Source organism: Podarcis liolepis (assembly GCF_965112155.1).
Source record: "Podarcis liolepis genome assembly, chromosome: 11".
In the NCBI taxonomy this organism is placed as follows: domain Eukaryota; kingdom Metazoa; phylum Chordata; class Lepidosauria; order Squamata; family Lacertidae; genus Podarcis; species Podarcis liolepis.
This window is the reverse complement of record NC_139565.1, coordinates 1,381,803-1,404,210: the sequence shown is the minus strand read 5'-3', so window position 1 is coordinate 1,404,210 and position 22,408 is coordinate 1,381,803. Positions and strand designations below refer to the sequence as shown.

Below are 22,408 nucleotides of genomic sequence, written 5' to 3'. Positions count from 1 at the left end.
CACCATTGCCCCCCCCCCGGGCAGAAATGGAAGCACAGGTGCATCGGGCTAGTCAGGGCCCAGCCTGGCTGGCCATTGGTCCTGGGGCAACCCAGTCAGATGGTATTATTATTATTATTATTATTATTATTATTATTACAGGACGTCCCTATTTTCATCAGAGGAATGTTGGGGGCATGCTCTTTCTTTGCTAATGGAAGTGGGGAACTTTGGAAGCAACTTAGAAGGGGATATTTCAAAGGTCCAACAGCCTGTATTTCCACACTTTACTTTGCTTTATTTTGTGATTTTAAATCTCTCACCAAATACAGTGGTACCTCGGGTTAAGTACTGGTACTTAATTCGTTCCAGAGGTCTGTTCTTAACCTGAAACTGTTCTTAACCTGAAGCATCGCTTTAAATAATGGGGCCTCCTGCTGCTGCCGCGCCGGTGGAGCACGATTTCTGTTCTCATCCTGAAGCAAAGTTCTTAACCCGAGGTACTATTTCTGGGTTAGCGGAGTCTGTAACCTGAAGCGTCTGTAACCCGAGGTACCACTGTAGTACTTTCCCCAAACCTGGATCAAGGCATCAAATCACCTTACCATCACTGCATGAGGGCGCACAGGACAATTCTATACCTCCTTGCTGCTTTCAGATTACCAATCCTACTATAACATACAAATTTGCCAGATTTTGCCCAGCAGCTCAAGATGCAACGGATGTGCCACACTCTTTCACGCTCTTTCACTCTTGTCTGATGTTCCTAACCCTTCTTTTAGACTTACTTGGAATCTTATGGACTTTTATATATATATTCTGTTTTAACTCTTTTTAGTGAGTTGTGTGTTTTTTAGATTTTTAATGATTTTAAATTATTGTACCCCTCCCTCCTTATCAGGGCCAGATTTAGGTTTGATGAGGCCCTAAGCTACTGAAGGTAATGGGGCCCTTTATATGTCCAGCTGCCCTTTGTCAACAAATTATCACTGTTTTTTGTGTTGAATATATGCTATATATGCCCATTACTTACATCATAGGAGTCTACACAACACAAAACACTGTTGCTGTGTGTAGGTTTTATTTTATTTGTTTTTTATTGTATGTTTTGGAAATGTACATCCAGTTTTTTTCCTTTAAATTATTTGGGGCCCCCAAGAGAGTGGGTCCCTAAGCTAGAGCTTGTCTAGCTTATACGTAAATCCAGCACTGCTCCCTATGCTGGTCTACGGCCGTAATATAGTGTTGGTTTTGATTGATTGATTGATTGATTGATTGATTGATTGGATCGAGGCATCAAGGAAATTCTCCTTTTATTTTACCATATTTATTCTGTTCCCTTTCACCAAACCAACAAGAGTCTCTAGAGTGTGAAGGGCCAGACACCCCCGGGAGCATATTTGGTGACTCACAACCAGTGATTTTTCTGGGGGGGGGGTACGCAGGGGGACGCATACCCCAAAACATTTTGTGAATCTAAGTTTGGTCTCATTGAGGGCAGTATTTCAGTGTGAGTAGGAAAATGAGAGCACCCCTCAACATTTTTTTAAGAAAAAAAGCTCTGCTCACAACTCTGTTAATACAGTGTATCCACATCAAGCCCCCCAGCCTAGACGCTGGGGGGGGGGGATTCAAAGGCTCAGTGGATACTCCGTCTCTCTTTCGGCTGAGGGAACAGATTCATGTCGGGCCTTGCCTGCCTCCTTCCCTCTGGGCAGGGAGGGCTCCGCTTTGTTTTTAAAATTTATTTTTTATTTTTTATCTATGTCATTTTAAATTGTAATTGATATTAATGCTGTATTCTTAGTTTTAGATTTTATGATTTATGTGGAAATTGTTTTCCATTAGGTTGTGTACCTTTTGATGTACTTTATTTATTGTTTATGACTTCTCTTATGTTGGTAATTATGTAAATCTTGTCATGCCGTAAGCCGCCTTGAGGATTGTTTTCACTATGGAAAGGCGGCCTACAAATAAGACGACAAGGATGATGATGATGATGATGATGATGATGATGTATACTCTCCTAATCCCCACCATGGGAGAGGGACTCTTCCATAGGGCAAATACTTACCATCTCATATAAAAGTTTCCTTTAAATTATTATTTAAATGACCATTAAAAAATAAGCTATATCTGAATATAATTAGCCATGTTTTCCACAGTGTCAAGCTGGCTTATATATCTGTATTCACTTTTCACAGTATCTTTCCCAGGAAAATGTCACAGAACCAGAACAATTCTAGAGTTTATAAAACATGAGACAAACATCTTAAAATATATTTTTTTGGAATGCTTCTTAAAATATGTGCTGGCAGCAATCACAGGAATGTTTTTTCCTCCTAGAGTACATGTTGCAATGGGCATTCTCTAGAGAGTTAGTAATCAGTAATGGTTTTACCTAGAATTTAGGTTACATTTAAGAGGTAACAATTCAATGTTTTATTCAAAGTGCTGCTCAGATCCTTTTTTGCTATTAACCTACTTAAGTCTGTTTTTGTTGTGCAGAGCAAACCTGAAGGGAGCTTGATCTTGTTATGTTTTCAGGGCATCTAAGAAAATCAGTTTCTTTCGACAACAACATCTTTCTTCTGAATTTAAAATATTCAGTGAGGTGACATTTATTAGTCTTGTCCTGCTCCCCAACTCAAAGCTAAGACATATCCTTATTTTCTGATGCCACTGATTTCGGGTTTCCATCCCTCCAGCTGCTTCTTGGGACCTTAGGCCCTCATTTCCACTATTTTCTTGGTGCCTTCTATGTCTACTTGCCAGTTAGCTTTCCTTCCTTTCTTCCTTCCCTCCCGAGTCAGTTTATAGATAGATAGATTCTTTATTGTCATTACACTAGTGCAACATTGCACCAGTGCAACGAAATTGGATGCCATCCCTTAAAAACAAAAGCAAAACAACAGCAACAACCAAACAAACAAACCACCTTCCAACCACACCCACACCCACACCCATCAAACTCCCAGGTCTCACTATCGAGTTACAGCATTCAACAAGGCCACAGCTCTTGGATAGAAACTATTTTTCAGTCTATTTGTCCTTGACTTGATGTTTCTATACCTCCTGCCAGAAGGCAGTAGTGCAAACAGACTGTATCCCGGGTGAGATGGATCCTGCAGGATGTTGTTTGCTTTCCTAAGGCAACGGGAACCGTACAGTTCTTCCAAAGGTGGAAGAGGGTGCCCAATAATCCTTTGGGCTGTGGTTATGACCTTCTGGAGCACCTTCCTCTCCCTAGCTGTACAACTGGAGAACCAAGCACAAATACAGTATGTAAGTATGCTCTCTATGGAGCCTCGGTAGAAGGACACCAGCAGTCTCTCACTCAGATTGTTCTTTTTTAAAAGTCTGAGGAAATAAATTCTCTGCTGGGCCTTCTTCACCAGAGCAGTGGTATTTGCGCTCCAAGTCATGCCCTGATCCATAATCACTCCCAAAAACCTGTATTCCGCCACCCTCTCCACCCGTTCCCCGTTGATATACAAGGGCTGAATGTCCGCCTTTTTTTTCCTGTAATCCACCACCAATTCCTTGGTCTTAGCCGTATTAAGAGCCAGATTGTTCTCTCCACACCAAACACAGAGCCGCTCCACCTCGTCCCGATAGGCGGACTCATCCCCTCCTGAAATGAGCCCCACCACCGTAGTGTCATCAGCAAACTTGATGATTTTGTTGCTGGAATAGATGGCTGAACAGTCATACGTATAGAGAGCATAGAGCAGGGGACTCAACACGCAACCCTGTGGTGAGCCGGTGTTAAGGCTAAGGGCTGTGGACACATGTGACCCTACTCTAACCCTCTGAGAACGTTCTGACAAAAAATCCAAAACCCAGAGACAGGTGGAGTTGGGGAGTCCAATCGTCCAATCGTTATGCACTGTGGGATTTGCGTAGGTCCTTTCAGGGGCAGAGACCCATTTGCAGGTCCAGGTGCTGTGCAGCTGTGAGCCGTGAGGTCAATGCATGGTGAAGTTGCAGTAAATGCAGTACAGTACAACCATTTTGGGATTTAAAGAGGCCACAACTTTATCAGATGTCAGCAGATTTGGGTGCAGGCATTGGGTATGTATCCTGTATCAACCAGCCTGCTGCTGGTTGATTATTTGGCAGGGTTAAGAATTGTCCTGTAACATACCGTACATCAAATTGGAAAGACCCCTCCAATCACCATTTTGGGAGTGCTCTGGCCCATCAGCCCCCATCTGGGTGTCCAAATGGAAACACCCTCCCCTGGATCACTTCAACGGGATGCCCTGATTCCTCGGACCAGGTGTTGGGACTCCTGGCGCACCCCCCTGTGTCCACTTTGACTAAGGATCCAACCCAATGCCTTCTCTGCCATCAAGTTCTGACAATTGCTAAGAGTTGGCAAAAAACCCAATATTATCTGAAGGCAAATTCCTCCCTGCCCCCAAACACAGTGACAAAACAGGGTGAGAAATCCAGCACTGACTGGGACGGAGTGCAGGGCACAGCGGGCTTAAATAGCCAGGGAGTGGACCAGAGGGGATCATTTTTCCTCCTGCTGCTCCCAGAGCCACACGCTCCAGCTCACCCACGATGGGCTGCAGTCGCGGAGGAGCCCCAGCGGCCAGCATGGCTAGGAGGGACGTCTGCCCCTGCCCTCTGCTGAAGCCCAAAGTCTGCCCAGCACAGCCATGCCAGACCGCAACCACCTCTCCCCTCCAGCAGCCACCAGGCAGCTGAAATGTGGCTCTGAGCCTCTCACTTCCCCTCCTGGCTGGTAGGTTTGGAGGTGCGGGGGGAGCAGAGCTACCAGCACTGGCATAGTGGCTCTGTGGGGCATAGCACCCAGGACAGTGAGGTCATAGGAGGGAGAAAGTGGGGTGGCAGTGGCAGTCAGGGTGGCACACAGTGGGAAGGGAAGCAGTCGTGGCAAGGAACATCAGAAATAGGTGCAGGGCCCCCTCAATGCTGACAAATCTGCTATACTTACTGCATTTTCCCTCTGAGCAGTTTACTCTTCAGCATTTGGTTTGTGTGTGTGCCTGCGCGTTCTCTCTCTCTCTCCTCCTCATGTTGCTGCCAAGGGAAATTTACACTAAAATATTCAGGCATACCCAGCTGAATTATAAATGCTGAGCAATACTGCAATAGAAGCTGCTCTTCTAGTAAGAGGACCATAATGTATTAATAACCCTGACTATAAACAGAAGCAGTTCCCTGTCCACGTCTATTGTTAATGTTAAAGCAACTTGCATTTATGAGACACCTGCAAAATCTCAACTAGTTTAAATAAAGATGAACAATTATAATTCTGGACCAAACATTTGTTCACCCTGAATTCCTATTGCCCATCTGAAGCAGAGCTCTGAAAGGGCACCATAGGATATGCCAAGATCACTCAAACATAGCCTGCAGTGCTTTAGGATTTCATCTTCCACAGGGAGTACTGATACCTGATTTCCATTGTTTCTGCAGCTTGTCTTCCATCTTTGGATTTCTGTTTTCTTGATAGCAGACTCCCATCAATCTTTGACAGAAAGAATAAATTTGCTTCCTTACCTCCTGAGACTGAAAGAATAAAATGAGTTTTAGTGTAGTCTTATGCTTACTCCGGATACATTATCACTCCTTGTGCTTTCAAGAAGATGGCAGGATGTAATTCATCTTTTCCTTTTTATAAGGAAACTGTTCTACAAAATGTTGGAATATGCATGTTAAAACAAAATCAGAAAAAGCAACAGCTATGTTGGGGCTGGGTATCCCAGCTTGGGCAGAGCATCTAGACAAAAGGAAAGATCTGGAACATTTTGTTTCATAGGGTTCTCTTAGGGCATTGCTAAGGAACACAACAGATTCTAGCAGAAGTTGTAACCACCCATTGTGAAGATGGAATGTTTATTTACTTCACTTAGATGTATAGCGGGACACGGGTGGTGCTGTGGTCTAAACCACAGAGCCTAGGACTTGCCGATCAGAAGGTTGGCTGTTCGAATCCTCGCGATGGGGTGAGCTCCCGTTGCTCGGTCCCTGCTCCTGCCACTCTAGCAGTTCAAAAGCACATCAAAGTGCAAGTAGATAAATAGGTACCGCTCCAGCGGGAAGGTAAATGCCGTTTCCGTGCGCTGCTCTGGTTCACCAGAAGCAGCTTAGTCATGCTGGCCACATGACCCGGAAGCGAGATGAGCACTGCAACCCAAGAGTTGGCCACGACTGGACCTAATGGTCAGGGATCCCTTTACCTTTACCTTTAGATGTATAGCACTTGTCTTGTTACTAAAGCTTGGAATGGGAAACAGCTCTCTCATACCTGATTTATTCTTCAAAGCTCCATTACTTTGGTGCTAAGTCTATGGCATCTCCTAGGAGCCAAAAATGACAGTGTGTCACTAGGAGAATTTTCACTGTGACCACAGTGCACAGGCAGGTGGAATCCTTCCTTCCTCATCCACAATCCCAGTGGAAATCTCCTCTCTCTCCACACACACACTCCACACATGAGTGTTAACCTTAAATAAATTATCCCCTTTGCATCGCTGGGAGTTTCCCCCCTGAGATTAATAGCAGAGTGGTGGGGGCAGCCAAGTGTTACATAACACCAGACTCGTCTGACAGGCGTTTACTGCTCAGCTGCAGATAACTGATTTATTGGACTGTCTCCTCCTACTGAAGAAATGTTCAGTTGTGTGAACTGAATGATGATTTGCTTCCTCTCATTGCATATAAGGTGAAGCAAATGGCCCAAGTTTAGTGAATATTGACATTTTTACATGTGAATATTGCCACCCTCAGACAAGTTACATTTCATACATACACTGGTGAATTCTTGCATAATTCATTTCTGCATATCCAAAAAGTGGGGAAATCTGTATCTGTTCTGCAGGTCTATGTAGCATTCCTTTAGGACTCTCAAAATACACATGTCAACCGTTGCTGCCTTCTTGCATTTTGCTATCTATTGTTCATTTTTGAATCATTTTGATTATCTTAAACATTTGTTTATGTCCCCTTTCTTCATCTATACCCTTAATCTCCCCCTTTTTAAAAAAAACTCAGAAAGGTTTGTGACCTTGCTTTAATTTTTAGTAGAGCAATAGTCTGTTCTTCAAGAACAGTGTAACTTGTTTGCAGAAGGAATTTGTCATTTTAGGTGTGCATAATGTGATAGTCAGCACTGACTTCTGTATACCCAGAAGACTGGATAGAGCAGACCTCTTTCTACCATGTTTGATGTATCACAGTATTTTAATATTCTTTTGGAAGCCGCACAGAGTGGCTGGGGAAACCCAGCCAGATGGGCGGGGTATAAATAATAAATTTATTATTATTATTATTATTATTATTATTATTATTATTATTATTATTATACCAATTGCTATATTCCATGTCACCCTCGTCATCATTTTTCCAAACACCAAAAAGGCAGGAATGGGGTTGTTTGGTTGGGCAGGGGAGGAGACAGTTTTGCTTGTGTGTCTGCTAAATGATTTGTAACAGTTGAGCTAGTGCGCTCCTCCTCCTGCTGGTTGCATAGGGTACAATAGTCTTGTTGCTGTGACAACGCTGCTGATCCCCTTCACTGGCTTAATCCCAGGCAGCTGAGTAGTGGGAGGGAGTTGCTACAGGGCTGGCCTGTCATCTCGACCTTCTACTCCTTTTTCTGCTGGACAATTATCCTGTGCTTGGAGGGTTTGTCAGCCTGATTCAAAGCACATTTAAAGCGCGTGGCTTCCCCTAAAGAATCCTGTAAACTGTACTCTGCCTCTCACAGAGCTTATAGCTCCCAGGATTTCAGGGGGAGGCAACGTGTTTTAAATGCACCATGTGTCAAGCAATAGTCAAGATGTTTGGCATATCTTCATTTGCAGTGCTATTTTTCTAGAAAAAGAGGTTCCAGAAGTCACCATGAACTCCCACATACTCTTAGAATGGTAATGGTACCCACCAGAGAGGGACTGGAACTGAGTTCCGGCGAGTTCCAGCTGGAAAAAGGCCCTGCTTATTTGTTCTGCAATGAAAGAAGAAAATACATCTGATTTTTAAAAATTACATGGCCTGCTAGTGCCATGAAATTATTAAAGCAGACTCATTCTTCAGATTATATACAGTGGTACCTCGGGTTAAGAATTTAATTCATTCCGGAGGTCCATTCTTAACCTGAAACTGTTCTTAACCTGAAGCACCACTTTAGCTAATGGGGCCTCCTGCTGCTACCGCGCCGCCGGAGCCTGATTTCTGTTCTCATCCTGAAGCAAAGTTCTTAACCTGAAGCACTATTTCTGGGTTAGCAGAGTCCGTAACCTGAAGTGTCTGTAACCCGAGGTACCAGTGTGTGTGTGTGTGTGTGTGTGTGTGTGTGTGTGTGTGTGTGTATTCATACGTCACAATTTCCTAATCTTTCCTTTATTGGGATAACGGCTGCCGAGAGCCCACCACAATGTGAATGTGTTCCTCTTGGGAGATGTAGCGTCTGGGGAAGTGAGAGGCCTGGCCTGGGCTTAGTTACAGAACTCGGCAAAAGGTTTTGGTTCCTTGCACACACACACACACACACTGGATTTAAAAGGGAGGGGGCAATTACCCCAAACTGGGTAGAGAGATCTGTCCTCCACTGACCCCTCCCACAGATATTAGGTGATTCCCTCATCCCACTGCAGCCCCCAGCCCTTGATATTTCATAGTATGGCAGTATAGAAATACTTTTGTTAAAAAAAAATAAATGTATATTTTTATGCATAAATAAATTAATAATATTTTTAAAACAGACAATTCTTAAGATGCTGAATTTAGTAGTTATAAAAGCATCGGAGTATCATGGCACCTTCAAGATGAACACATTGAATGCACATTGTATTCAAGTTTTAAAATAAATGATTTATCATTGTTTTTGCTAAATGGTGCTAAACAGTGTCACCACATATGAATGAAGGAACAGTGGTAGTGAATTATCTCACCACTGCCAAAAACTCATGTACAGTGGTACCTCGCAAGACGAGTGCCTCGCAAGACGGAAAACTCGCAAAACGAAAGGGTTTTTGGTTTTTTGAGTTGCTTCGCAAGACGATTTTCCCTATGGGCTTGCTTCGCAAGACGGAAACGTCTTGCAAGTTTGTGTCCTTTTTCTTAAAACTGTTAATACAGTTGCAACTTGACTTCGAGGAGCAACTCATAGCACGTGGTGTGGTAGCCTTTTTTGAGGTTTTTGAAGACTTTGGTGATTTTTGAAGCTTTTCCAAAACTTTTCCGACACCGTGCTTCGCAAGACGAAAAAAACCGCAAGGCGAAAAAACTCACTGAACGAATTAATTTCGTCTTGCGAGGCACCACTGTAAGTGAAGTTCACATTTCTACAGCAGTTAGGTCAGCCATTAGTAGCTTTCCCAACTTCTTGCTCTCAACAACTGCCAAAGTAGAACGAATCATGAGTTTTTCACACTACTATATAATAGGTTCCATATAGAATTTTCCTTTCTGTTTTGAAGCTTCAAGACTTTTCTATTTCTGTTAAATATTTATTACTGCTGTGTAATGTCTCCATTTCTTGATGAATTATTGGACCTTGGGATTCTGATTTGCATTAATGCTAGGCAGTGAACACAATACCTATAAGGCACATTCAAAGCACATTCTTTCCCTCAAAGAATTCTGGGCACTGTAGTTTGCCCCTTAGATAGTTGTAATTCCCAGCAACCCTTAACAACAACAGAATTCTTTGAAGGGGAAAAAATTGCTCTGAATGTATAACCTGTAGGCAGCCAGTTGGGTTTGCCCACAGTATCTCTGTATTTCAGATTCTTCAGGGCTGAATATAGACAGACAGACAGACAGACAGACAGACAGACAGACAGACAGACAGACCTGGTGGTATTGTGTTCATTTAAGTGCCACATTTAAAATATTAAAAATGTCTAATGAAAAACAATCTATTCTTGCATTCCAGATTACAGTGTTTCGCATGGGATCAGAAGGACACCAAGATATTGACCTGGCCATCTTGACAGCTTTGCTAAAAGGTAATACAGTGGTACCTCGGGTTAAGAACTTAATTCATTCTGGAGGTCTGTTCTTAACCTGAAACTGTTCTTAACCTGAAGCACCACTTTAGCTAATGGGGCTTCCTGCTGCCGCTGCACGATTTCTGTTCTCACCCTGAAGCAAAGTTCTTAATCTGAGGTACTATTTCTGGGTTAGCAGAGTCTGTAACCTGAAGCGTATGTAACCCGAGGTACCACTGTAGTGTTTTCTGCACAGAAAGTCCTTGACAAATTTACACACATTTCATCAGTCCTGCATTGTATGATGCCTAAGTAGCAAACTTTTAGTATCCCAAGGTATGGTCTGAAGGTGTAAAAGGTTGCTAAAACTAAGCAGGTTTGGGACTGGTCAGTGTCTGGATGGGTGCCTGCCTGAGAACCAAGTGGCCAATGCCTTCCATGTACACTTGGTTCCATTATGGGGGAAAGATAGGATATGGGTAAAAGGTAAAGGACCCCTGGGTATTTAAGTTCAGTCAAAGGCAACTATGGGTTGTGGCGCTTATCTCGCTTTCAGGCCAAGGGAGCCGCCGTTTGTCCACAGACAGCTTTCCGGGTCATGTGGCCAGCATGACTAAACTGCTTCTGGCACAACAGAAGCCAGAGTGCACGGAAGCGCCATTTACCTTTCTGCCACAGCAGTACCTATTTATCTACTTGCACCGGTGTGCTTTCAAACTGCTAGGTTTGATATTGATATTGTGAGAGTCAGTGTAGTAAGAGTGCAGTGGTTAAGAGCGGTAGTCTCGTAATCTGGGGAACCGGGTTCGCGTCTCCGCTCCTCCACATGTAGCTGCTGGGTGACCTTGGGCCAGTCACACTTCTTTGAAGTCTCTCAGCCCCACTCACCTCACAGAGTGTTTGTTGTGGGGGAGGAAGGGAAAGGAGGTTGTGAGCTGCTTTGAGACTCCTTCGGGTAGTGATAAAGCGGGATATCAAATCCAAACTCTTCTTCTACTCTACTTCTTCTTCTAGGTTGGCAGGAGCTAGGACAGAGCGAAGGGTGCTCACCCTGTCACGGGGATTCAAACTTCTAATCAGCAAGACCAAGAGGCTCAGTGGTTTAGACCACAGCGCCAATCACAACAAATATTTTTACCCTCGAAAAGCAGAGACAGCTCAGATCAGATTAATTTTCATTATGTTAACATCATGAGAGCATATGATTGATATTATTGTGAATCAGGAAGTTCTGTTATGCAAAGCATCTCTCCTGGTGGATAACAATGTGGCCAATAGGCAGCCAAATATTATCTGGCTCCAAAGCAAACACAAAGGCAGTACCAGATCCAAAGTCACATAAATCCAGAGCTCGCTGTTCAAGAGATCCAGAATGTGAGTCAGACCCACTGACAGACTGGTGCTGCCAATCTGGTACTTCCTGAATGCTTGCTTCTGAACCATTGTATAATATTTACTCAAACTGCATTTTAGTGATGTTATTACTGCAAAACAGATGCTCTGTTGGGCAAGAGGTAGTAAGTGAAACTCTGCAGTCCCTTCTGCAGTTTCAAGGGACCCATCAGTATGTGGAAAACAGCACTCACAGCATAGGGGACCAACTACTTATCTAGCTGCATGGGATGGTGGTCTTAGTTTCCCAAAACAGAAACAGAATCAACAAGAGAGTTTGTGCACCTTTTGGTTGTCTTTTATTACAATAGGTAATAATTATTTATTTGACATGACAGATTAAAGCAATGGGATATGCAATATCTTTCACTCTACACATATACAGACTACCGTGTTGTTTCTGGGTGTATTTTTAAGCCAAAGGCTGTGAGTTTGGAGGAGAGGAGAGAGTGAGTGAGTTGCTGAGTCATTATTTGCTGACCATTTTTCAACAAAAAATCACACTCCCAAGCTATTTTTTCATCTAGTAGACAATTCCCCCAGGTTTTATTTGTCGGGGGGGGGGCAATTCTACTATTTTATTTTTATTTCATAAACTTTATACACTGCTTGATTGAAAAAACAAACAAACCTCAGAGTGCTTTACAAAAAACTAGTCTTTAGCTAAAAATGACCAGAAGGGCCTTTTTCTCTCTCTTCATCCATTCTCTTCATGAACTCACAGCCCACTAAGAAACTTTTTGTTAATAATAATAATAATAATCCTACAGAACTCCCTTCAATGTGTGTTTTGAGACCCAGTGGTCCTCCATTTATAGCTCTCTTGTCACATTAGGGTCTGGGAGGCTCCTCATCCCTGCTGAGTTATAAGAAGGGCTGCCATCCTAGTAGAGGGTTGTTATCAGTGGCGTAGCGTGGGGGTGCAGGGGGGGCCAGCCGCACCGGGCGCAACATCTGGGGGTTAGGGTTAGGGGGCGCAAATCCACGGGTTAAGGGGCGCAAATCCACGGGTTAGGGGGCACAAATTACTTGCCTTGCCCTGGGTGCTGACAACCCACGCTACGCCACTGGTTGTTATTACTTTATTATTATTCCCCCAGTCTTTTTCCCCAGCATGATTTGCAAGGCTGCCCAAATCCTTACAGCGTCTGTCCTGTTCATATCTGGAGAGCAGCACGCTGGGTGATGCCTGTGTTTTTCCGTTGCTGCAGTCTAATCCGCTGTTGTGCTCACTGGAGCATATTGCTAAGCTTACCTGCACCAGATGCATCCTCTGCATTCCTCCTCGCTTGTAATTGTGCCATGAATGATGCTCAGAAGGCTTCCATCCTGCATTTGCTCCCATCCTCTTTGTGCCAGGGGGAAGGAGTGTCAACCATGAAATGGTTGTATGATTGCTTTTGAATCTAAAGTGCAAGACATTAGCATAGCATAGTATGTGGAACTGAGAGGTGGGCATTTTTACATTCTGTAAAAACCAGAACAGCACAGCAGCCCGTCCCTCTTCCCACCCCCACCCCCCACATCATGGCACAGAAGCCAGAGCAAGGGGAGGTCAATCTGGAAGATCCTAACTAGTAAAATAGGCTGATGGCTCAGGTGGAGATGAATGTGGAGGAGTCTTGAGTATTAGCTTCCCTTCTTTGCAAGTGGATACTGTGCATAGTGTTGTATTGTTGAGTCTTTGATAAAAAGGCAGAAAGCATTTGCCAAAGAATCAGGATTGCAATTATGCTTCTTACCTTATATCCTAAACAAAACTACTTTGGACCCTACATAGCTGGACAGAACTACTTTTTATTCCTTGCTTTTGCAGGAGAGGGATTTCCCCGCCATTGTATACCTTCAATCAAATTGGATATGCTATTTAAAAAACAAACAAAAATGAATACTGTGGAATAAACCAGAGATTAGATTAAAATGCATCCATAGTGCCTGATGCTTAATAGAAACATGCAGCAGAAGCAGGAGCAGCAAAGATTGTGATTTGCTCTGTTGTAACCGTAGTATGATGTAAATCCACCCCAGAGGCACAGGGTAGAAAAAGCAGCTTTCTAGCACAGATAGACAAATGAAGGGGGTATCCTAGCAACAACACAGAAACCATGTGATGTTTTTAGAGCTTTTTTTTTTTTTGCCTTGATAAGGTTTCATTCCTCTTGAAATCTAAAGGGAATGTAAAACAGAGAATCAAAGAGCTTCCTGCCCAACAGAATTTCCAGATGATTGAAGAGGGGGGAAATGTAGAGCTCATATCTGTGAAATTCTGTTATATCTGCTCTAATCATCAAATCATAAATTTGAGTAATACATAGGAGATCTATGCCCTAGTAGCACTTGTGAAATTTCTTGACCACCTCTTTAACAGTTCCTTCTTGCTTCAACAAACAGTTTCTGGTTGAAACCTGCTGATGGCACTTTTATTTTACATAATATTTAGTTATTTGTGTTTTGTTTCTTCTGAATATATTTTATATTGCATATAAAATATGCAGTATAAAAGAACCAAGGTGGTGTTTACCACAAATCAAAACAATAAAAATGATAGCATCATAGAAAGAGTGAAAATTACATCAGAGTTCATCAGGAATCTCAGCTAAAGCATCCATGACAGATGGCCATCCAACCTCTGCTTAAAAACCTCCAAGGAGGGAGAGTCCACCACCTCCGGAGGGAGACCGTTCCACTGTTGAACAACTCTTACTGCCAATCTTCTTTCTTGTAACTTGAAGCCATTGGTTCAACTCCTACCCTCCAGAGCAGGAGAAAACCAGCTTCCACTATCTTACAATGACAGCCCTTGAGATATTAGAAGATGGCTATCATATCTCCTCTCAGTCTCCTCTTTTCCATGCTAAACTGATGGACAGTGTCTTGCAGTAAATAGAAAGACAACACAGAGTCAAAAGTCCAAAAGGAAATGGACTTCCGGGTTGGCACCTCTGGCAATGGCGGATTTCCTCCGATCGGGAGGAATCCGCTCCGTGGAAAACAGGGTCTGAACCGCCACGGCGAGGCGGAGACCCATCAAAAACCACAGGCGGGAGAAGCCTGTGGACGTGGGATTCGGCCGGCACCTTTGCGCCCCCCCCACTCTCAGGGAAACCCAATTTCGGGGTTCCGGAGCGACGTGGGCTGAGCGGCGTGGTGCCTTGAATCAACTGCTTCTTTCATGGAGTGAAGCCGCATTGTTGTTGCCGGAGAGCGCTGACTTTTTCCTGTGGACAATTGGAGCTTAAATAACTGTCCGTGAGTAGAACGGAAAATTGGAATAAGAAATTTCTTTTAATTTGGCACTGAAGCGGGAAGGTCTAAACAGGAAGTCTTCCTTCCACTTTTTGTAAATAGATTGAAGCAAAGACACGGCAAGCTAGAGCTTAGAAAATCGTTTGTAAAGGATCAATTTTCATCATTTAAAATTACTGAACCCCCCTTGGAAGCAGGAGAAGAGGGGGGAACTTTTTCTGGACTGATTAAACTTGCAGAAGACAAGCAAAGAAAAGTAATTCTCCACCGTCCTGAACCTGGGAGCGGGGTGTCAGGACAGACGTCTTCGGGAAGTTCATTGACTATAGACAAACGTCTTTGACAGATAGTTAAAAGAAGAGAAGCATATTGATTCCATTGTTCCCCTTCGCATCTCAAAGGAACAAAATATTGACAAAATATCTGAAAAAGGAAACTTTGTTGTTAGATTTGCTTTTAAAAAAGAGAGAGAGAGATGGATACAAATAGAAGCTTTTTCCCCTAGAGGGAGCTTGTGAAACTGTTATTAAATTCGAACTGGGGAGCTTTGCAGCTGCAATAGATTAAGATCGTGGGAACAGACTCTGACCTTCAATAACAATGTACTCGGAGGCTCTGGTGTTGGCCTTTTGTAAGACAAGTGCTTTATTGGAACAGTTACATGAGAAGATGGATTTGATGACTGTTGGGATCGGAAAGTTTGGACAGGCAGCGGGCACTTATATAGAACCCACTCAGGAATTAACTCAGGAGTGTGCTTTGACAGATCAGATGAGGGAGGAGGTTGTTGCTGGACCTAGTGAGGCAGAGATGGAGGGAACTGTGGCCCAGCAGGAACATGAGTTGTTGGGCTTGACGAATGAACCTGGAGGAAGCCAGATTTGGAGAGACAGTTCTGTTTGGTTTGGAGATGGGGGGCTGGATAGACCCCCCCCTAGGTTTTGACCTTTCAAGTCTGGCTTTGGGCCGGGAGGCGTTCGGAGTTGTGCGGGCCCTTAACTTTGGAGGGACTTTGAAACATGGAGTTCAGTGTTGACTTTGGAAAAGGGGCTGATCTGTTGAGAAGGGACAAAAACATTGTCAAGCAGGAGTCTCCCCGAGTGAAAGGAACAGAAGACAAAGTGAAGCACAGGTATAAATATGAAGAAGATCTGCGGATGGGACATGGAAGAGATCCAAGGGCCTCAGATATAAGGTTACCAGATTGATGGACTAGATGGATGGGATAGAAAGGACTGACAAAACCCAAGACCAGGAGAAAGAGACGTTGGATGAAGATTGGAAGAAAGTTTTAAACAATTTATTTAGGAAAATCTTGTAAAAGTAAAGAGTATTAGAAAAATGTTGGAATGAAATTATTTGGCTTTAGCAGAAATGTTAAAAAGAATTATGTAAGAATATGTCATGGTTAAGAGAATTTGGTATAAATAAGATTTAAGTTTTAAGTTTTAGGGCCTTTTATGGTAAGATAAGGTTAAAATAGATTAAGGTAATTTAATGACAGAATATTATGAAAGATGGAAAGGATTTGCTGAGATAATTAACCACTAGAATACAAAAAAGGGAGGTGTGAGGAGGTCGATGAAACAAGGTAATGACAGTTAATTATTTGGGAATATTGGATTTGTTTTTAAATTTTTTGTCTAATTTTGCTTTTTGATCTTGATGTATTATGTGTTTTGTTTTTTTCTTTTTGACCTTGTTTTTTATTGATTCGTATTGTTTAAATGTTACTAGTTTTTTCCTTCTTTCTTTTTTTCTTTGTTTCTTTGTAATCTTAAAATTCTCAATAAATATTAAAAAAAAAACCAGCAAAAGTCCAAAAGGAAAAACTTTTACTAAAAGGCAAAGGCTTGTGTGATGGGATGATGAGCTACTTGTGCGTAAAATCGTAGTCCCTCAGAGTTTGCTCAAGTCCACAAACCTCTGTCTGTGACGGAGCCCCTCAAACATGGCTCCTCTAGTCACTGGCAGATTCCGACAGTGGCTGCTCTCGGAATCGCTTCCAACATAAAAGCTCCTTAACGGAAACACGTCTTCTGGACTCACGGCGTGACAGTTTCCGGCGAGGAGTGGGTCTCCCTATGGGAGGTCCAGAAACCTCCCCACTGTTCTCGCTGGAAGTGTCCCTGAGCCCTCCCTCTTGCTCGCTTTCCCTCAGAGACCCACCTCTCCCCCTGCTGGTTCCCTCTTCAGCTGCTGGGTCTCTCCCAACCTCCGTGAGCCCTTCCACCACCTGTCCCTCCAATGGCAGTTCCCTGACAGCTTGTTACAAAAACTCAGACACACGAGGTACAAATGAAAGTAAGAGGGAGAGAGCAGCTTGCTGACCGCAGGAATTTATCTTTCCTGGCTGAGTGTGACCTTGAGATAGTCAAAACAATATTTGCACCAGAAATGAGCCTTCTAGAATCTTCCAACACTTTCCAGTTTCTGCCCTCAAATACTTTAGTCATGACACTTCCCCAAAGGCTTTGAAGAGCAGAAACATAGACAGAAACCAATTTATTTACACACTTTATTGATAAGATTCAGTCTTGTAACTACGTAACTCAACATGCTGCGCTGTAGAAAGCACTTTAGTAAAAAGATCTGACAAATTTTCTTGCAGTTGGCAATAGATCAGCTTAATAACTTTATGTTGTTTGTAATCCTTAACACTGAACAACTTGATAGCCACATGCTTTGTGTGTGTTGTATTGTTTCCTGAATTAGCAAGTGAAATACATGATTTCTTATCTTCATAGAATGCTACAGGCAGTTGCACTCCATACGCTAGGTCATTAAGTACTTGGATGTACCGTGTGATTTCGTTACATGCTTCAGATAACGCGGAAAATTCTGCCTCACATGTAGATGTGGCAACAAAACCTTGCTTTTTGGATTTCCAACCAATTAATGAACATTTGAACATGACCACTAGACCACTTTTTGATTTTGTGGTTGATGGACAACTGGCGAAGTCACTGTCTACAAAAACCTGTAGATCACTAGAATTATACAGATGTATTCTCTTAATAGCAGCCCAATTATTTACATTAGGGCTACTGACCTTTCTGCTTAAAATACCTACACAATACCAGCTCTTGACCACTAGCTTAAGTACAGAAGAGATCCTAAGACTGATTGGTATAGGTCTGGTTGATCAAACAAAACATCCCTCTCAGTCTTTTGAAAGTCAATGGTCACAAGGGTTTGTACATCTTTACAATCCTGCATTCCTAGCTCTTCAAGCAGACGTGAAATCTTTTGTTCCTGACACAATAGAAAACTTCCATCTGGTTCTCTGCATATTCGGACTCCTAAACAATGACTGATTTGCCCTAAGTCTCTCATTTTGAATTGGTTTTTTCCAACTGATTAGCCACTTTTTGAATTTTACCTGTGGAACTACCTGCCACCATCAGGTCATCCACAAAAATCAATAAGGTAAAGGTACCCCAATCAATACCAAAATCAATACCAATATGTAATTGTCACCTGATCCCCTTGTATATAAGTAAGAGTCAGCTATGTTTCTTTTAAAACCAAGGCTTAGACAATCGTTCCAGGATTTAGCACTTTGAGTCCATAGACAACCTTGTCTAATTTCCATACCAAATCATTCCCTTCCTCAAACCCTGGGGGTTGTCGCATGTATATCACCTGATCCAGAGGAGCATTCAGATATGCAGAAATAATGTCATAATGATTCACTTCTGATTTCTTGGCAGCTGCAACTGTTGAAGCAAGCCTTACTGATTCTGCTTTGGCAGTCGGTGTAAAAAGCTCATCAAAATGAATTCCTGATTTTTGTGCAAAAACTTTTGCTACCAGTCTTGTTTTAAAACGTGTGTCACCAGACACCAGAGTCTTCCTTTTAATAATAATAATAATAATAATAATAATAATAATAATAATAATAATAATTTTTATTTATATCCCGCCCTCCCCTTTTAAAGACCCATCTACTAGAGATTAACTTTTCACCTGGTGGCAGTTTGGCTAGTGTGCATACCTTGTTTTCTTTGAATGATTCCAGCTCCTCCTTCGTGGCATCAAACCACTGGGTTTGTTCCTTAGGAGGTAACTCCAGAACCTGGGCAAAGTCCTGTGGCTCTGAATAATCAGCATGACACACTCTTATTTCACCAAAAGTCAATCTGTCAGGAGTATGCCCTTGGTAGTCTGTTTGCAATTACCACTGGGCTTTCCTCCCCCTGTTCCTCCTGCTGTTTTTCATTCTGTAGCTCGCCTTCCTCCTGTTCACTAGATGAAACACTTTGTGAACTATCAGATTTTGGGGAAACATCTCCCCCTCCTTCCTGCCTGTCTGAGAGGCTCCTGTTGCTGCACTGAAAGAGGTATTAGAACACTAGGATTAGACAAAATTGGGTATCTGGGCAAAGTGGAAGCAACAAGCACAGAGTCTTGAAAGAATTGGGGCTAAAACTGATATCATGGAACATAGCTGGTTGGCATTCAAAGCAGAATAATAAACAGCTGATGAACTATTTTGATCAACTTGATATTATTCTGCTACAAGAAACATGGCACAATGACTCTATAACAGGCATTCCCAACCTGCGGCCCTCCAGATGTTTTGGCCTACAACTCCCATGATCCCTAGCTAACAGGACCAATGGTCAGGGATGATGGGAACTGTAGTCCAAAGCTTCTGGAGGGCCAAAGCTTGGGGATGTCTGCTCTGTAATGCTTAACAGATACAAATATCACTCGTTGACAGCCACTCCCTCAACAAAAGGCTGTGGGGCCAGTGGGGGTCTAGCATGTTTCATCTTCACAAAGTTGAATGCAACTACAACAGCCATGATTCCATGCAATCCGTTTGCAACTGCTGTCTTGGTTATAGTTTTGAAAATATCTACATGCCACCTTGTAAAAAAAAAAAAAATCTACTGTAAATACTATCCAGACAGAACTAGAGTTACCCGAATCCCTGGAATCCCTATATCCTACTGCCGTGTTTATCACTGCAGGGGATTTTAATGCACATATGGGAGCCAATAATGTAAATTTGTACAGCCATTATAATTAGAGTCTGGAACCAGATATTTACTTAGTCAGAGGTACCTCCTGTCAGTCTAAAGATCAGAAATGTAATTATTCAGGGCTTTGTTTAGCCCAAGTTGTAAGGTGGGAGGGGCTTGCTAATATTAAACGGGATGACAGAGGGCTTTCAGCCCAGGGAATATACCCACTTTGCAAAGCATGGAGGAAGTGTGATAGATTATATTGCCATCTTGCGATTTGCATATAAGTTTGCTAGGGAGTTTGAGGTGGGCCATAATATTGAAAGCAATCATCTTCCTCTACAATGGTACTACTAGGCCCAGTATTTAACAATTCTTCCCCAAAAACTCAATTTATCTCTAATGCAAATTTCAGTGCGACTGCAGGCAATAGAATTAAGTGGATGCCAGTACTCAGTCTAGCACTGACTCACCTTCTTCATGCAGATGATTTAAGGACTATTCATACTGCTATCATCTCAGCTACCTTTGCTGCTGAGGTTATGAATTTATTTAAGATCTTGACTGACAGGTTGCAAGACCACTTGAGAACTGAGATCAAGAACAGTGGCTCAATAAGATCAATGGGATCTTCCAGCTGGTTCAACAAAGAGTGCAAGCAGGCTAAAAGCCAGCTGAAGAGAGTTTACTGTAAATATATGAACTCTAATTTACCCCTCTTCATTAATGAATATGTTTCCCTCAGACAGAAGTATAAACTTCTGCTAAGATGGGGGGGGGCAGAAAGCAGAAAAGCATGCTTGGCCTGTCTCAATCTGCCTCTTCTGGCGTACAATATCAGGCCTGCTGGAGAAGGCTTGTAATGTTCCAGTGTGTACTATTGGACCCAATGAATGGATGCAATATTATCATTCACTCCATCATGGGCAGGATGATGAGGTCAACCTGCTGGGGTTGTTTCCTGAAGTTTGGACCACAGCGGTAGTCATCCCTTTCTTCAAAAGGGACCTTGCATCCAATCCGGTTAGTGATAGACCAATTAGTTTGCTACCTGTAATTAGCAAATTATATGCAAAGCATCCTTACAAGAAGTTAGTTGATTGGATAACTGATGAAGCTATTCTTGCCGAAGAGTAAGCAGGGTTTAGACTAGGCAGATCCACTGTAGACCATTGCTTTGTACTAGCCCATTTTATAGATAAGTATGTTAAGAAACCAGGTGGTGTGCTATATGCAACTTTCATTGATCTGAGAGCTGCATTCAATTCAATCTCTTGAGTAAAACTGTGGGATAAGTTGAACTCTTCAAGTGTAGTTAAAAGATTGTTGTTCTTGACTCGAACCCAAAGGGTGCTCATCAATGGTTCCTCTTCATCCTGGAGAAGAGTGACTAGTGGGGTGCCACAGGGTTCTGTCTTGGGCCCGGTCTTATTCAACATCTTTATCAACGACTTGGATGATGGACTCAAGGGCATCCTGATCAAATTTGCAGATGACACCAAACTGGGAGGGGTGGCTAACACCCCAGAGGACAGGATCACACTTCAAAACGACCTTGACAGATTAGAGAACTGGGCAAAAACAAACAAGATGAATTTTAACAGGGAGAAATGTAAAGAGGCACAAATACAAGATGGGTGACACCTGGCTTGAGAGCAGTACATGTGAAAAGGATCTAGGAGTCTTGGTTGACCACAAACATGACATGAGCCAACAGTGTGACGCGGCAGCTAAAAAAGCCAATGCAATTCTGAGCTGTATCAATAGGAGTATAGCATCTAGATCAAGGGAAGTAATAGTGCCACTGTATTCTGCTCTGGTCAGACCTCACCTGGAGTACTGTGTCCAGTTCTGGGCACCACAGTTCAAGAAGGACACTGACAAACTGGAACGTGTCCAGAGGAGGGCAACCAAAATGGTCAAAGGCCTGGAAACGATGCCTTATGAGGAACGGCTAAGGGAGCTGGGCATGTTTAGCCTGGAGAAGAGGAGGTTAAGGGGTGATATGATAGCCATGTTCAAATATATAAAAGGATGTCATATAGAGGAGGGAGAAAGGTTGTTTTCTGCTGCTCCAGAGAAGCGGACACGGAGCAATGGATCCAAACTACAAGAAAGAAGATTCTACCTAAACATTAGGAAGAACTTCCTGACAGTAAGAGCTGTTTGACAGTGGAATTTGCTGCCAAGGAGTGTGGTGGAGTCTCCTACTTTGGAGGTCTTTAAGCAGAGGCTTGACAACCATATGTCAGGAGTGCTCTGATGGTGTTTCCTGCTTGGCAGGGGGTTGGACTCGATGGCCCTTGTGGTCTCTTCCAACTCTATGATTCTATGAAATGTCTATATAAAAACAGTGTGCTGAAAGTGCATTGCTCTACAAATGGGCAGTTCACAGGATGTGTTCCAGCCATAAAGGGAGTTAAGCAAGGTTGTATCCTAGCTCCCACAGTGTTTAATTTATATATAAATGATATTGTCCAGAGTTTAACATCTCCAAAGTATCATACCCCTAAATTGGCCACAAAAACCACCATCTCTATATTATTATACGCAGATGATGTGGTACTTCCATCTCAAACAAAAGTGGCCTAAAAAGATGGATGAGGGCATTCGCAGGATTCTGCCAAAGGGAACAGCTGGCAGTGAATTACAAGAAAACTAAAGCCATTGTGTTTTCAAGAAACTATAGGGCCCATTTATGGTATATCAGTTGAATCAGTTGATGGAACAAGTTAAAGTCTTTAAATACCATGGCCTTATTTTCTAGTCAACAGGGTCATGAGGATCACATCAGAAATATGCAAAGCAAAAAGCTTCACAAAGTGCCAAAATTCTGACACTTTTTCC

General features: G+C 42.8%; 1 protein-coding gene across 12 annotated transcripts in view; it reads left to right on the top strand.

The window, feature by feature from the left end:
- Window positions 1-22,408, top strand: part of TRPM3 (transient receptor potential cation channel subfamily M member 3) — a 425,647-nt gene that overhangs the window by 339,203 nt on the left and 64,036 nt on the right. For all 12 annotated transcript variants that reach the window (XM_083464747.1, XM_083464736.1, XM_083464740.1 and 9 more), the window contains exon 9: window positions 9,896-9,968. In XM_083464747.1, coding sequence (XP_083320873.1) covers window positions 9,896-9,968 — 73 coding nt within the window. The remainder of the gene's footprint in view (window positions 1-9,895; window positions 9,969-22,408) is intronic.